Here is a 16,119-nt window from a genome sequence, read left to right as displayed (position 1 = left end):
CCCCTAAAAAAGCAACTCAGAAGTTCATCACTGCTGCCACCAACACACCTGCCTGACACAGTGGGGGCATATAAGGAAAGTCCTTACACGCTAAAGGAAATTCTTTTCTAGAAGCAAAAATAGTGCTTTATATAAGAACAATATGGGAGAGTGGGAAATTTTTTTCTGGTGTTACACGGTAATAATTTCAGTATCTTTTCAGGTTTATTTTTTCTGTCAGTTTCATAATTCCAAGGCCCAGCTCCTGAAATATCTGTGGGAGACAGAGAAGAGAACGACTTGTTCTTTTAGCAGTCAACTCCCTCCAGTTACTGTCTGCAATTACCAAGGGGATGAGGTAGAGCATCTCCTTGACTGAAATAAAAAAACAAGAAGAAATACAAAATTTCTACCTTTGCAGCGCTACGCAACATGGGATGACCCTTGGCCTCCATGTTTACTTTTTAAAATGTAATTTAAGATCCACCTGCAGAAGTGGATCCCTGTTTCCAGCCACAACGCAGATTTTCTTCCAGCTCGTTTTCACCCTGCATGCATCTCTGGTGTTTAGTATGCTGGGCCTGGGCAAAGTATCTCTCTGTGGGAAGCTCATGGCTTACACATGCCACATCACACGCAAATGGGCTTCTTAGCCTGGTGCTCCATCAAAGGGACCAGCCACCTGCTTAGAGAATCATCCAGAACAGGCTCCCTGCCTGCCCTGAGACTCCAGCCCTTCATTTTCATCTATCTTGCTTGATATATATATATATTTTTTTAATGTGAGATGAACACAGGAAATAAAATAGGTGAAGATGGTGTAACCAGGCTAGGCTAAGAGCGATTGTTTTATATCCACTCTTCTTCCCTTCCTCCAGATCCACATTCCTTCACCCCAGAGTAGCTTGCATTTTGGAAGAACACAGGCCTTTTCTCTCCTTTTATGACACAAGTACAATTATTTGTGGCCCATTCTTTTTACGTACATCTGTTTTCCCCAGACTGATGTTCACTCTTGATTAATTCAGTAAACATTAACATTGAGAATCTGCTATGGCGAGACATAACCACTCTGCTGGATACCGGGAATGTAAAGAGAAGAAAGGAGGAGCCCTACCCTCATGCTGCTAGCGAAGCTACGGGAACACAGATAATCCCAACAGAATTCAGTATGCGCTAGAACACCAGTATAGTATACAATAGTTATCAGGCTTTACTGAACTTTTGCCACGCTTGTGTTTCTCCCACTGCATCCTCACGATGACTCCATATGGTTAGGATTCCTATAACTGCCGTTCTTCTGAGGAAGGTGAAGCTTAGAGAGATTGGGTAACATGCTCAAGGACACCCAGGTAGTGAGAGGTGCGGCCGGGATCCCAACAAAGGGAATCTCTCTCTCTCCTGGCTGTACCCTTAACCTCTACGTGCGAGGAGAAGAGTGATCCTCACAACCTCATTTTTTTAAGTTAATTAATTTATGGCTGCGTTGGGTCTTCGTTGCTGTGCACGGGCTTTCTCTAGTTGCGGTGAGCAGGGGCTACTCTGTTGCGGTGCATGTGCTTCTCATTGTGGTGGCTTCTCTTGTTGTGGAGCACGGGCTCTAAGCGCCGGCTTCAGTAGCTGTGGCTGGAAGGCTCAGTAGTTGTGGCTCACAGGCTTAGTTGCTCTGCGGCATGTGGGATCTTCCCGGACCAGGGCTCGAACCTGTGCCTCCTGCATTGGCAGGCGGATTCTTAACCACTGTACCACCAGGGAAGCCCCCCACGACCTAATTTAAGACTTCATTTAAATGCTGGGTCTGGGTACTTTCCAGGCACAGTAAATTTGAAGCACCATTGCCACAGACTCCATAGAGTTTTCACTTAAAAACCTTGTATAAAGAGAGAACTTGACACTTTAAACCACAAAAGCAACGTATGCACAGGATACCCAGCTCCTGTCTTATTCCTTAGGTCATGGGTAACAGTCACATGGTTGGTGACATTAGGGTGAAGACCTGGGCCATAACCAATGGGGGCAGTGAGGCTGAATCATGGCAAGTGAGAACTGGAGGGGACTTTAGGAATGAAGGCCTGCCTGCCACACTGGACAAAAGAAGAAACTAAGGTCTACAGAGAAAGAACAGGGACTTCCAAAGTCAAAGTGCTTGTTGGTGGTGCAGCTGGACCTTGAATTCAGCCAGTGGGTTTACTCCAACCCGACTCTTTCCAGCAAACCCTGCCACTTGCCAACTTGAGGCCCAGTAGATAACCCTAAACAATGAGCAAGTAAAGAAACTGTTCCTATTTTGCCAACTATTGCTAAGGCTGATGATTTAAACAAGGCTTTTGCTTTGGTTAGGGTTGTTGGCACATCAGGTGGATTTAGCAGGACCTGGCTGAATGTTTCAAACTTCATACCAAAAAATAAGTGTAAGGAAATTCCCTACTTCTCCTATAAAAATCCAATAAAAATCATTTACTCCTATAAAAATCAAAGCATAAGCCCTAATTATTTTAGCCTGGAGGGCTAAATAGCAACCAAATTCTTTATTTTGCTAATTGTCCTTTTTCTGAGACAATAGTTTATTTTACCTCTAGTTCAAATATAGTTCATGAGACAGACAAGGTAAGTGCCCAACCCATTTATTGCCTCAGTCCTGTGTCTCTGAAGTACTGCCTTCCTTGGCCACCTAGGTCCTCGGTAAGGCCCACTCTCGGCCCACCTCCAACCTCCATCTCTGGACCCCAGCTCTGGCGTGTTGCTGCCCTCCCTTCCTCCAAGCCAGAGATGAGGTTGACGCCTCCTCTGCAGGACAGGCACACGGCAGTAGACAGAGAGAGCTTCCCTGAGAGCCTTGAGGCCTCATGGGCTATGCCAGACTGAACAGCCAGCTGAGGAGAAGCAGGGGAACAGCCAGTCCCAGCAGAGACTGAAGAGGCCAATCAGGCTCTTTTGACAAAGCTCATTCCGAGAACAGGATATGTGGGGGTGGGCAGCCCATCTGCTTGGGGTGTTTTCACCCACTCAGCCCTCATGGTTAAGGTGGCTGCCAAGCACAGCCAGTCTTCAGGGACTGCCAGCTCCCGGCAGTCTTTCCGTTACCAAGGATACCTGGCTCTTGGACAGAGGTGCACTTGCCCAAGGTCACGCCAGCATCCTGCTCCTACGTGCCACAGGTTTTCAGGCAGATGAGGCGCTCCACCTGCCAGACACGTCAATACTGAGGGATGAAGGGATGGGGGAGGAGCATCCCTGCAGTTTCTCTGCACAGCCTCTCTTCTAGGTACTATGTCTGCGTTCTCTCATGGTTCCGCATCTTAGTTGGAGAGCGGTCTACGGCGAGCATCGTGAGGGCAAGTTGTAGGGTGAAACCCTGAGTCCAGACTAGGTTCTCAGTCACAGTTTCCCCCTTCCCTAACAAGGCCTTGAAAAGGTACAGCTGTGGCCAAGAACACTGCTTCTCAAACTTTAACATGCACATGATTTACCTGAAGATTTTGTTAAAATGCAGATTCAGATTCGCAGGTCTGGGATTCCGCCTTTCTAATCAGCTCTAGAGGGATGCCGCCTGCTGCTGGCTCAGGGCCCACACTTAGAGTAGGTCCTGATCAGTGGCCCTAGATTAGTGCATCAGAATCACCTAGAGGGCTTACTGAAACAGACTGTTGGGCCTCACCCACAAGAGATTCTGACGTGGCAGGTTCCCGGGATGGGCCCTTGAACTTGCGTTTCTAACAAGTGCTCAGGTAATGCTGATGCTGCTGACCTGGGACCACATTTGGAAGTCGTTGTCCTGGGGCACGTCATAGGTATCAGCTGCTGTGATTTAACCATCAAGGGGGAAAAGCAGTGGTTCTCAGCCCTGGCTGCACAGTGGTATCACCTGAGGAGTTTTGCCGATGCCCAAGTCCCATTCAGAGGTGTCAGATCACAGCATCTGGGCATTGTCATTTTAAAAACAGTCCCCAGGTAGACTATGATGTGAATGAAGGGGCTTCTTGGAGCTGTGTGGAGTGTGGGCTGCACCCTGTAAACAGGCCTGGCTCTCATAGGCAGCTGCAGCCTGTTCACAACAAATGAAAATTCAAGGAAAGATTATGCTGACCAAAGTAAATAGAATTTACTAGATTGTCTCTCCTCTGGTTAGAAGCCGAGTTCCGGGCTTCCCTGGTGGCGCAGTGGTTGAGAGTCTGCCTGCCGATGCAGGGGACACGGGTTCGTGCCCCGGTCCGGGAAGATCCCACATGCCGCGGAGCGGCTGGGCCCGTGAGCCATGGCCGCTGAGCCTGCGCGTCCGGAGCCTGTGCTCCGCAACGGGAGGGGCCACAACAGTGAGAGGCCCGCGTACCGCCAAAAAAAAAAAAAAAAAGAAGTGAAGTTCCTTTGAATGCTGCTATGTCCTCTATCAGGTCATTAAGAGAAACACAGTACCCTAAAGTCAAGCCTGCCTGACAATCTCATGATTTAAATATCCTTCACAATCAGCAGGGACATGGACAGACCATGTTTTAAAGAGTTGATGGCTTGAGGCCCTATCTGCTTCTTCCTGGAGGACCCAGGTGGGTGGCAGTGTGGAGACCTGGGTTCCGGCACTTCACTGGTGTGAGTCCAGATCAGTGACTTCCTCTTTCTGGACTAGTTGGACGAGGGGACAGCTATGGCTCTCTCCGGTTCTAACATCAAAGGCTGTTCTAGAAAGTGGCAGGTGTAACATTAAGTGTTCGTGGACTTGTTGGATAAACAGTGAATAGGGCTTCCCTGGTGGCGCAGTGGTTAAGAGTCCGCCTGCCGATGCAGGGGACACGGGTTCGTGCCCTGGTCCGGGAGGATCCCGCATGCCGCAGAGCGGCTGGGCCCGTGAGCCATGGCCGCTGAGCCTGCGCGTCCGGAGCCTGTGCTCCGCAATGGGAGAGGCCACAGCAGTGAGAGGCCTGCATACCACAAAAAAAAAAAAAAAAAAAAAACAGTGAATAAATCCTGAACAGGAAAAGAAGTCAAGCCTGGGTAACTTGGCCATGTGTTTTTTGAGAAGTTATAAAATTTATATGACCTCGCCATAAACTTTATCAGTACTTCTTACACTCAAGCACAGACAGTTTTAAGAAAAATGAGGACAGAGAGGCCTGGACTGGAATGAGGAGCCGGCTCTGGCGGTGGAGGACAGGGCAGGAGAGTGTGTGCAGGGCACAGGGGTGGGACAGCAGCATCCGTACGTACATCTGAATACAATTCACAAGGATGCCTGACGGCCTTTGCAGCCCACCTGGTTTATTTCTCCAGACCACCATGTTTTTGGATCTGTGCTAATTTCCATCATTGGTTTTTCCCCTTCTCCCCACAGCACCAGGAGAACCTGGCCCTATTCCTATTTTTATCATAGCCTAACTGGGCAACCTCAGACAAACAATTTCGGCTCTCATGCTTCCATTTCTTTTTCATTAACATGGGGTCAAAAACCTCTGTTCCTTGTACCTGTGGGAAGAGAATGAGTGAGTGGAGCGGAAGGGCTTGTTGGAGTCAAGCTGCTGTCCTTGTCTTCATCATCTCCCCACCAGAAGCAGGAGCACGGGACAGGTCGCCTACCTGAGGCCTGGACCTCCATGATGTACTGGTGCAGATCCTGGCCCTGCTGGATGACCTCGAAGGTCATGTTGTTCATGGCTAGCTTCCGCTCCGTGTGGCGCTGCAGCCGCTGCTCCGCCAGCGTCAGATCCTCCGTGTTGAAGTCATTCATCTGCCGAAGCAAGTCCTCATTCCAGGCATCTAGCTCTGCCGTCACCTGTGAGGGAACCACCATCAGTGCAGGCTCACTGGTCCACAAGAGCCTTATTAACTAACCCAAGCTTCACATCTGTCTCTACTTTGCATCTCTTTTTTGACCCCTAGACTACGTTTAAGCAATGGTGCCATGCACTCACGTATGCATGCCTTTAAAAGTGTTCTCCCTGTGTTTCAATGTCTACAGCAGTAGCAAACACTTACATGATGGATTATGGTTTAGAAAGGTTTTCACACTCCATCTCATCCTACTCCCACAGTAACCTGGAGAGGCAGGCAGGGTGGACATCCCAGGTCCATCTCACAGAAGAGAAGCTGACGCTCACTCACACAGATGGAATGCTTTGCCCAGAGTTCACTCTGCTCATGAAGGGCACGACCTGAGGACAATACTCAGTTCTTCTCCTGACTGCAAAGACTTTGTCCACCATACCACAGCCGTCATTGTAAAGATCTCAGCATTGGAGAGGGCCTCAGAAATTAAGTACTGAATCTAACTCTTTTCAAGAACCAGAAACAGAGGGCTGGAGAATCCCAGTAAATGGCCCGAGGTTACATAATTGGTTAGACCCCAAACCCAGGGGCCCTGATCTGGTTCCCATGTTCTGTTGTACAGTATTCTCTCTGCTACAATGGCTGATACCAGGAAGTGGTAACAAAACGAGGTGTAAATGTATAACTTACCTCTAGAAATCCAAGCAGATTAAACTCTATTGAGGCATGAATGAGTCTAATGAAGACTGAACATGTAGTGAAGGAAAACCTTGCCCTAATATGACTTTGCTAATTGCTTATTGCTCTACACCTTCACTCCCGTGATGTGCCCTCATTTACTCGCAAATATGTGCCTGCAAATAGAGACTGAATCCTATTCTTCCTTTACAATCGTTGCTATCATCCACATAGTAAGAACTCAGAAGTATTGAATTGGATAATAATTCCACCTGATATGTGAATCAAATAAAACCTTTTCTAAAACGGTTTTCAGGTCTGTTATCGCATGCTAGCCCTGTGGTAGCCCTGTGACGGCAATGGCACAGGTGCTGTCACCCTCTTTTCTGGGAAGAGGCAATGGAAGCCTCACCCCAGATCACACAGTTGCAGTATGGCCCAGGCAGCCTAAGCACACGGCCCAGAGCCCAGCTTAGTGATTTTCATCATGCTGGGTCTCATCCCAGCTGACATTTTTCAAAAGCTAGGTTATCTTTTGACTATAGATTTGTAAGAGTTCTTAATATATGCTGGATATAAGTCATTTATCAGATAATATATGGAAAATAGACCAAACAAAATTTTTAGTCCATTTCCCTGTCTACAAGCTTAAGGAAAATAAAAATAAGAAAACAAGCACGAAAGGAAGAGTCTGCCTTTTCTTTACACTTTAGTTTTTGTTTTGTTTTCATGAAACTGAGTCTATGAAGAAGCTGTTTGCTGCAGGAAGATCCCAGAGGGGTCCCAAGGCCTGAGTCTGTGGAGCAGAAAGGCAAGTGTTGAGGGTCCTGGTTAGGGCAGAGCAAAGGTGAGGTGCTTTGGTTGGGGAGAGTGAGGCTCAGAGGTCTGGTATCTTGGCAATCTGAATCTAAAGCAAATGTGAAGTATGCCCAGGATTCTATATCTGGTGTTTCTATATTCCTGCCTTCCCCTGCTCCACCCGTACCTCCCAATACCATTGAGCTGAAGGACCCAAGTCTGTCATGAAGCCTGAAGAATGAGAATTTCAAGGAGCTTCTCAATGCAACAGCCTGCCTTCCAAGTCTCGCTCCCTAGGTCTACACACAGTCATGTCTGACTCTCTTCCCAAATCCCCAAGAACTGATGCCAAGAGCCTTGAAATAATCTGATTTATGAATTTCGAATGTTGGCTGGAGTTTAAATATTTTCTTTCCTGAGTATTTTCTGTTTCCTCAAGGAATATTCTGTCATTGGCTTCCCTCTCTCCACCTTCTTTCTGGGGCACAAGGTTGGCATTATAGCAGGGGCTCTTTTTTTTTTTTTTTTAAAGAAAAAAATTAGTTTTCAAACCTGAAGCTTGCTTTACAGCTAATGAACAAACCTAGCTTTCTGGTCCCATCTCATGCTCTTCTGTTATGTGAACCAGGCATCTGGTTTACTCCCTGATCTTGAGAAGTAGCTCTGCCCTCTCCAATCACCTTCTCTGGTCCAGCAGCCCTGAGACATCCTTGTCCCTCCTCCCAGTCTGCTCAAGTCCTCACTGCCCTTCAAAGTCACCCCTCTGTCATGAAGAGCTTCATGACAACTCCCAGAACCTGACGTTTTTCTCCGGCTTATCTCATAACATGGGACATGGGCTAATTTGCTAATACACAGACAAAGCCATGAAAAGAAAAACCTGTCTGGGGATTGATCTGGTGATCTAACTCCATTTGGAAAAGAAACCTGGAAGAATTTGTACTAGGCAGAAACTAGGGCCTGAACCAAATGAGTGAAAGATGGAATAGAAAGTACCCACAGGGCATTCAGCTTTCAATCCACCTATTTTGCTTTCTCCTTCCACTCCATTAGCTCCATCTCGGCTCCTGGCTCACTCAGCTCCTCTCTGGGCTCCAGTGGCCTCTCTCTGCCTCCCTCTTCTGAATTAATTGGCATGTGAGGATATGAGAGGTGCATTGGCAGTGTTTCTATTCTAACAATTATCTACTCTAGAGCCACAGCCATAAGGAAAATCCGAGAAGGAGGTGAACAGGAATTTAGAAAGGATAAGAGGCAGTGGGAAATGGGAAGACACTTCAAAAAGCTTTCCTACCAGATGAGATTCACTGAACCCAGTATTCTGTGGTCAAAAACTGACCCAAGGGACTTGGTTTAGCAGTAGCCTTGGGCTCTGTTCTCAGAAAACCCTCTTCACTGGCTCCTCCCATTTTCTGGGTCCTTCCCAGGAGTTATGTGTAGAGAATGCTTTCTCCACTCACCCCCAAGTGTACCTGCCTGAAACAGAACTCACCTGTCCCTCTCTTCCCACTTCCTATGGTCTATTCCCATCACCTTAGCTCTTTATTAACAGCTGCAAAGTGGGAAATTTCACTGTGTGGTCCTTTTCTTCTGATCATTTTTAGATGCTGGTGAGCACGATGAAGATGATGATCATGGTTAAAAGAAGATTCTACCCTGAATTGTGCATTTATTATGGGATAGACAGTGTTCAGCATTTGATTTTCTTTTATTGCATCCTCATAGCAACTCTAGGAGGAAACGAAGGCACACAGAAGTCAGATCATTTGCCTCATGGTCTCAGAGCTGGTGGTGGCAGAGCTCAGCATTCAACTACAAAGTCCAAGGCTCTTAACCACGGTGTCATATCAACAGAGCTGGTCCAAGAACTAACTTCAGGGGATAGCTTTCTTTTTATTTTTCTCACTTCAGAGAAGTGCCTGTTTAACCTTTCTCCTGTTTTCTTCTCTAAAAAACCCCCACGAACTCCTGATAACTCCATTTTCTTCACTTCACATGAAACTTTGAAATTAATCACGTGCTTCAAACAGATCAATAAACTGTGTGTTTGTGGCCTTATATAATGCCAGGAATAATTTACCCATTCAAAAGAACCGCATAGCTTTCCCCCAGTAGGATATTTTTGTTGAAGAGGTGGTAAATTGAAAAAATTTGGTGCTTTGTGACCACCTAGAGGGGTGGGATAGGGAGGATGGGAGACACAAGAGGGAGGAGATATGGGGATGTATGTATACATATAGCTGATTCACTTTGTTATACAGCAGAAACTAACACACCGTTGTAAAGCAATTATACTCCAATAAAGATGTTAAAAAAAATTGACACTGAGTATTTATACTCAGTATAAAGGCCACGTTAACCTATCTAGAATTCTCTGGTTTCCCAGGGGCCTTTGCCATGAACAGGGGACACATCTGCAATCCGGCATTGGGGTGTGAACACTGGGACAAACGCTGTGGCAAAGAGAAGTGTAACCTGCCCTCTGCATGGGCATGTTCTCTGTATGGCAAGCGCAAATGCCTGTGGCTCTCACAGCAGTTACGTGAACACTCAGGGATCACCTAACAGGACTGGGTAACAAATTCAGAGAGAAACAATGGGGGAGAATAAGATGGAATGTTTGCTTAAAATCTGGATGCAAATACATATACATATGTATATGTATGGACAGCATATTAGTATCGGGTTGGCCAAAAGATTCATTCGAGTTCTTCCATAACATCTTACGGAAGAACCCGAACAAACTTTTGGCCAACCCAATATATATTATTTAGGTATTTTATTAACAATAACAATGCTGACTACAATGTATTAAAGTATTTATTAAGTGCTAGGCACTTTGCTAAAAATGTTCTATGTGTTAACTCATTAAATCCTTAATAACCCTATGGGGACTGGGAATTATTATTCTCATACCTATTTCTCAGATGAGGAAACCAAATGAGTAACTTGTCTCAAAATCACACAATTAGTAAAGCTGGTGAAACAGGTTTCAAACCCAGGCACGCTAACTCAAAATACTGCATACTCAACGACTGCACTATACTGCCTCTCAGCAAAGGGTGTGTGTGTCTGTGTGTATCAACACTGCATATGTTACGTACGTTAAGGTCCAGTCCCATTCCAACTAACAGTGGCGAGGAAGGATCCAAGGCATTTCATTGTGGTGAGATGCTCTGAAATACATGAGCTGTCAATTGCAAATGAACATCTTTCTGTTCTAAATATAAGGTCATTATTTGTATTAAAACGAAAAGAGCGAAAGTTAAATATTCTCCACTGACCTACAAGTGCTGGCTGATAGGGAAAGACATATTGCAGCTGAAGAGACAGTCTCACTGCACGGGAAGGGCTATTTTATCTATAATGGGTATGTACATTGATATGCATTACCACTGTGAAACTAAAATAAACTAAATTACCATAGTCATTTGTTCTTCTTGTCTAGTCTAGTGTTGTTTTTTTTCTGTTAATCAATTTATAAAATGATGAGGATTAGTGAATTCTAATACAGATTATTTTAAAAGTATATCATAGAATTTCCCTCTGTTTTAGAAATATATATAACCTGTCTAAAGAGTTAAAATATTTCTTTATGTAGCTATAAGAAAACTTTTGAGGATACTGCAAGAGTTTTCTGGAAAAGCAGAAGGACTTAGCAGTAAAGATATCCACTCGGTTGATTTTTGGCAAAAAAATGTAAGAACATATTGCAACACTGTAACTGATGAGTTCCAATGTTCGGTCACCTAATTTCTATTCCAATTGGATAATCTGGATAATGGAACACAATTTTTATGACCAAGTTCATGTTCTTTTTTTCATTATCATCATGATTAAAACTGAGATCTTTTATAATCATGACTGATCTTGAGTCTTTATTTTGCCCATATCTTTGCCTCTTAATCAGTTTGAGACTTGTAGGACTCTATTCTGTTTTCAAAAAAATCTCTCCTCTGTTGAAGAGCTCCTCTGAGGTATACTGTTCACCGATTCTAAAGCTTATCAATGCTTGAGTGTCAGAATGGGTTTTCTCCCATGAAAGCTAAACACCCAGTGCTGGAGCTTACATCGTTTCCTTCTACGGAGTTCCCTGTTATCTTTACCAGAAAGGAGAAGCAGCACTTGAACCTTGATAATGTCACCTGACTTCAGGTCCACAGCCCCTTACCCACCCCATTACAGAATGATCTGAAAGCTTCCATCAGGGATCTTTGATAATTTGCCAAAAACAAGTGACATGTCGGAATACTAAAGCTGTGTAAATAATCCTTTTTTTTTTTTCAAAGGAAGATGTTAGGGGAAACTCCCAATGATCCTGAAACCAATTTGACAAAAGTCTAGAAGAAACTATCAAATAAATATTTTGTGAGAATTTCGGTTTACTGTATTGTATTTATTCTGCATTTCCTTTGCAAATGACTTGGGGTACATTTAGAAAATGCTGTAGGAATCCCAAGGGAACCCACAAAAATTGATCTCAAACATCTCATTTTCTTTCTTGATATAGTTACTAAGTTGGTGCATTTAAGGCATGTTACAAACATGGAGAACAGCAAGGCTTTGCAGAGTCTCACACTGTATCTATGGAGGAAAGGGCTATGAAATTGGACTAGAAGATGATGTGGCCCTTTGAAGGAATGACTGTGCAGGCTGACGGCTGTGTCACCAAAGGAAAACTTCCAGTGAAGCACTGCAGAGCCCTGCCTGACCTGGTCAATATTTCAAATTGTTGAAATACTGATAGAAATAATAAATTAAATTTATTTTGATAGGCTGAAGAACTGGGCCTAAAAAAAAAAAAAGTAAAAATTGAGAGGAAAAATACATTAAAAGCTTTCATTTAAGTTAAAAAAAAAAAAAGTCAGTGTATTGGAAGCACATATCTTGAAAAGGCAACCAGGGGCTTTTAAGGGAGCACAAGCCTCAACAAGGCAGAAAAGGCCCCTATCTCCTGGGCTGTGATGGGAGAGCGCCAGTGTCCTGGACACATAGCTCCCAAGGGGTGTGTGTAAGCCAGCCGTGGCTAACTACAGTCCAGTCAGCAGGGGGCAACCAGGAGAGGCACAATGTGTACCCAGAAAGCAGCGAGTACATCAGAGCTATGTCCCACAGGAAAGGGCTGACAATAAAGAGAAGTAGTTATCGAAGTTTTAGAGTCAGAGGGGACTGCAGAAATAACTTACACAATCTCAACATTTTTCAGATAAAGGAAAAGAGGTCTGTGATGAACATCTTCAAATATTAATTATTAAGGCTGCCAAATAAAAGGAAGCAGATTTGTTCTGTTTTTCAGGGAACAGAACCAGGACCAAAGGGTAGAAGGGTGGAGATCTTGGTTCAACACACTAATGAGATCCTGAGCTCCCTGCTCTCCCCAACCCTGCTTCTGGGCTCTGGAGATATTCTGGTAGAGGCTAGATGGCATCCTTCAGAGATGCCAAATCCTAGCCACCAACTTTTACCTGTCCTCCAGGTGTCATCTCATTGGGCAACCTTCCAAGGGCAGCCTGAGAAAGCTAAGCATTCCTGTCTCAGTGTTCTCATCAAGCTGTAAGCTTCTCTCTGTCATAGAATGATCACATTACAGGATGGTTCTATTTCTATGGTTCTCCCCAACTAGCCCGCTGATGGCAGGGATTGTTTTATCCTCAATGCCCAACACAATTTTTGGTGCATAGTAGGTGCTCACTAAATGTTTATCAAGTTGTATTGACAGTAGGTGCTCACTAAATGTTTATCAAGTATAAAATGTGAAAGGCCTCTGCATACAACCAATTACAGAGTTGAGACCACCAGTGCAAATTACAATCAGCTTTCTCTCCTCTAGGCAGAATTTTCCTCTTTGAAGGCCATTTTCCTCAGCCTCAGCCTGGCCCCAACTTGTCCTAATGTGAACCCCATGGATTTATAGTTTGCTATTCCATTCCTTACCTGGTTAATGATGCAGATTAATTTTCAGGCACATTGAGAAAACTTTGGTTTTAATTATAGAGTCAGAAATTTAAAAGAAAGATCATTAACCGTGGCCTATTTTTTAGTCCCTTGTATAGAGTATCTTTCTTGGTGTCATTCCTAGTACTCTCCAACATGGGTATGCCCACCCCAGGGGATACCCAAGATTATCCATTGATAACAGAGAGAAATATTCTCTGTATATAAATAAGCATATGTATGTGCATATATATTATATGCACACATATTTGATCAAACCAATAAAAAAAGATACGACGTTTCCCCGGACTTTCATAGGGTACTGACACCGGAGTCTCACTCGGAACACATGGCAGGTGATGTGGTGGGCAGGGCACCTCAGGGACGGTGGAAGGACCACAATGCAGAGGGGCGGACCAGCTCATTTGTTCAGTTGCTTTCAGCATATTTCAAATTATTGCTGTTTTCACGTGCCCAGTTAAATGGACTTATCTATTATCTAGTTTTAACTAAACTACCCTTCACAAAAAGACGTGGCTTAACACGGTTCCTCAAAGAAACTACAGTTTGAAGATAATATTAAACATGAAAGCACAAGAGAACTTTGAACTCTTTGGCAGCCACGTGATGGGGCAAAGAAACAATGACAATCTAATTAGGTCTGTCAAGAAACCAGAAGCAAAAAATAATTGAAAATTATCAAGAAGACTGTTTGAAATATGGAACTACAACTTCTAATGAAAGAGTCAAACGTCACCCTAAAGGCACAGTGAATTTTGAGCTTATTAGTGATAGTATAACACATATATAATTAATAAATTAATATGGATGCATATATAGGGGGTTGCAAGTTCAAAAATATTTTATTGAGAGAGTGGCTAATCTAAAGAGTTTGGAGACCACTGTCCTGTCCCTGCTTCTAAAAATATTTTTTTATTTCTTTCTGATTAATTGTAGAAAAGGTGAAATGCACGCAGTTCTCAAAAACAAGAAGAAATTATCCATATTCTTACCACCACAAAATAAACATTATTTGCATTTGGTGAAGTGCCTCTTCCATTACGACTGTTTCCTATAACTTATCTTTCATAGGAGGCTGAACTTACAGGGAAAAAACTTTAAAAGAGCATCATGTTCCCCTATGGGTCACTTCATCTAGTCTCCAGGGAGTCTAAGAAGGAGTGTCAGGAATGCAGCTGCAGTCCTGGTTTCTGAACACTTGCCTAATACATCTGGGATAAGTTTCACTCTCAGTGGGCGTACCCCCTGACCCCATCCCAGGTATACTCTGGAAGCCATATAATTAAGTAAAACGAGACTGGTGCCGCAACTCGTGTGTTACCTTAATTTTAAAATGAATTAGCCCGTGCCAGCCATCAGTGACATGGTTAAGGAGTCACACTTAGATTACCCAAATGTCAGGGGAGCAGGTCAGCTCTGGTTTTCAGTAATCCCTAGGAATTCCGAGTATGTCCATCAAATGCCTTCCTTTAGGAAAGGAAACCATAGCTGTAGGTCCTGCAGTGACAGCCTCTGCCCTGGCTTATATCAGCTCCAGCGTGGCTCTCACTACAGAAACCACCCTCAGTTTCACACTCTGAATCTTCTCTAGAAGTTTGCCCTTCATCCTCACAGTGAAACCCTAGCTGGTATTTGAAATAATCTCATCACCCTTAAAAATAACTTCTGACGATCTGACTTGAAGGAGAAATTTTCCATAGGTTTGGCAGGATTTCCATTTCTGTCTAAGACGAAACGCAGCATTTCCCTAAGGTTCGGGCCACACCCGAAATGGGGAACAAGACGCCCTCTAAAACCTGGGTGCGGAACTAAATTTTTCTCACCCTCATTTTTAACTCCCTCATTTGGTCTGTTTATTATGTTTATCTCCCTCATTTTATTAGACCCTCATACTACTTCCCTACTTCTGGTTTGCTGCATACCAAGCTGTCCAAGTTGTTGTCAGGGCGGGCGGGGAAACATTTATACAAACAAAGGCTGAGAAACGCAAATCCTACAATTTAAACACCAAACTCTTCTACTGCAACATTTAAATAGGATCCAATTTTAAAGTATTTGATTTACAATCAACTTTTTTAAAAAAAAGAATATCTTTTTACATATGCTTTGGATTGGAAATGGATTTTCCCAGAATTACTGCAGGCAAACACATCGGAGTGATGCCCCTGGCTGATGTCAGGGGTACAGTTCAAATGGCAAAGTGAAGCTAACTGACCCGTTCTGGAAATAAACCAGCAACCCAGACCCCAAAACCACAGCCATTTCATCAAATAAAGCTTAAACATCCAAACCCTCAGGTTATTTCCTCCCCCTTAAGCATTTTTTGATGTAGGCCTGGAATGACAGGAGGGTAGATAAAGAATACAACAGTCAAATCCCCACACCTGCTAACATAATTCTCCCATGGATATGTTCACTCTCGGTGGGTGAAGACCGTGGGAAGGCCTGCAGCCAACACTGCTGCAACCAAACATTACCTCTGTTGATTTCGGTGAGTCTCACTCCCAACTACCAAAGAATAATAACTCACGCCCCCTCTTTCCTTTCTTTATTACCTTTGTCACCCCACTTTCATTCCTTTCTGCATACCAACGTCTCTAATTTTCCACTGGCATTTTCATTGTTCTTTCAATGCATGTTTTAATACCGTCTGCCACCTGAAATCCCTTTGAGTGTAGATTCAAGATAAATTATAAATAAGAAATATAAATAAATTTACTTGAAGCTATGGAATGAGTTGGAAGGATAACCGAGATCTAAATTTAAAGACTTATCTTTTCCTTTGTTTCAGAAACTGTCCAGAAAGCACCTTTTAGAACATGACATCTTTAAGCAAAAAAGCTGCAGTGGCTTCCAGGAAGTCTGGATAGCAGTGAAGAAGGGAAAGGTCATAAGAGAGTCAGGGATAGGAAGGATTGCTTTAGGACTGCTTTTTGTTTGTTTTTACATTTCTGA

At 43.9% G+C, this 16,119-nt stretch overlaps 1 protein-coding gene across 6 annotated transcripts in view; it reads right to left on the bottom strand.

Moving 5' to 3' along the window:
- Positions 1 to 16,119, bottom strand: part of KALRN (kalirin RhoGEF kinase) — a 612,746-nt gene that overhangs the window by 246,153 nt on the left and 350,474 nt on the right. For all 6 annotated transcript variants that reach the window (XM_029214081.1, XM_029214075.1, XM_029214079.1 and 3 more), the window contains exon 14: positions 5,545 to 5,740. In XM_029214081.1, the coding sequence (XP_029069914.1) occupies positions 5,545 to 5,740 (196 nt within the window). The remainder of the gene's footprint in view (positions 1 to 5,544; positions 5,741 to 16,119) is intronic.

This window comes from Monodon monoceros, unplaced genomic scaffold, assembly GCF_005190385.1.
Source record: "Monodon monoceros isolate NGI ecotype Baffin Bay Population unplaced genomic scaffold, NGI_Narwhal_1 Super_Scaffold_11, whole genome shotgun sequence".
NCBI classification, from domain to species: domain Eukaryota; kingdom Metazoa; phylum Chordata; class Mammalia; order Artiodactyla; family Monodontidae; genus Monodon; species Monodon monoceros.
Note: the sequence above shows the minus strand (reverse complement) of the source record. Positions and strands in the feature narration are given on the sequence as shown.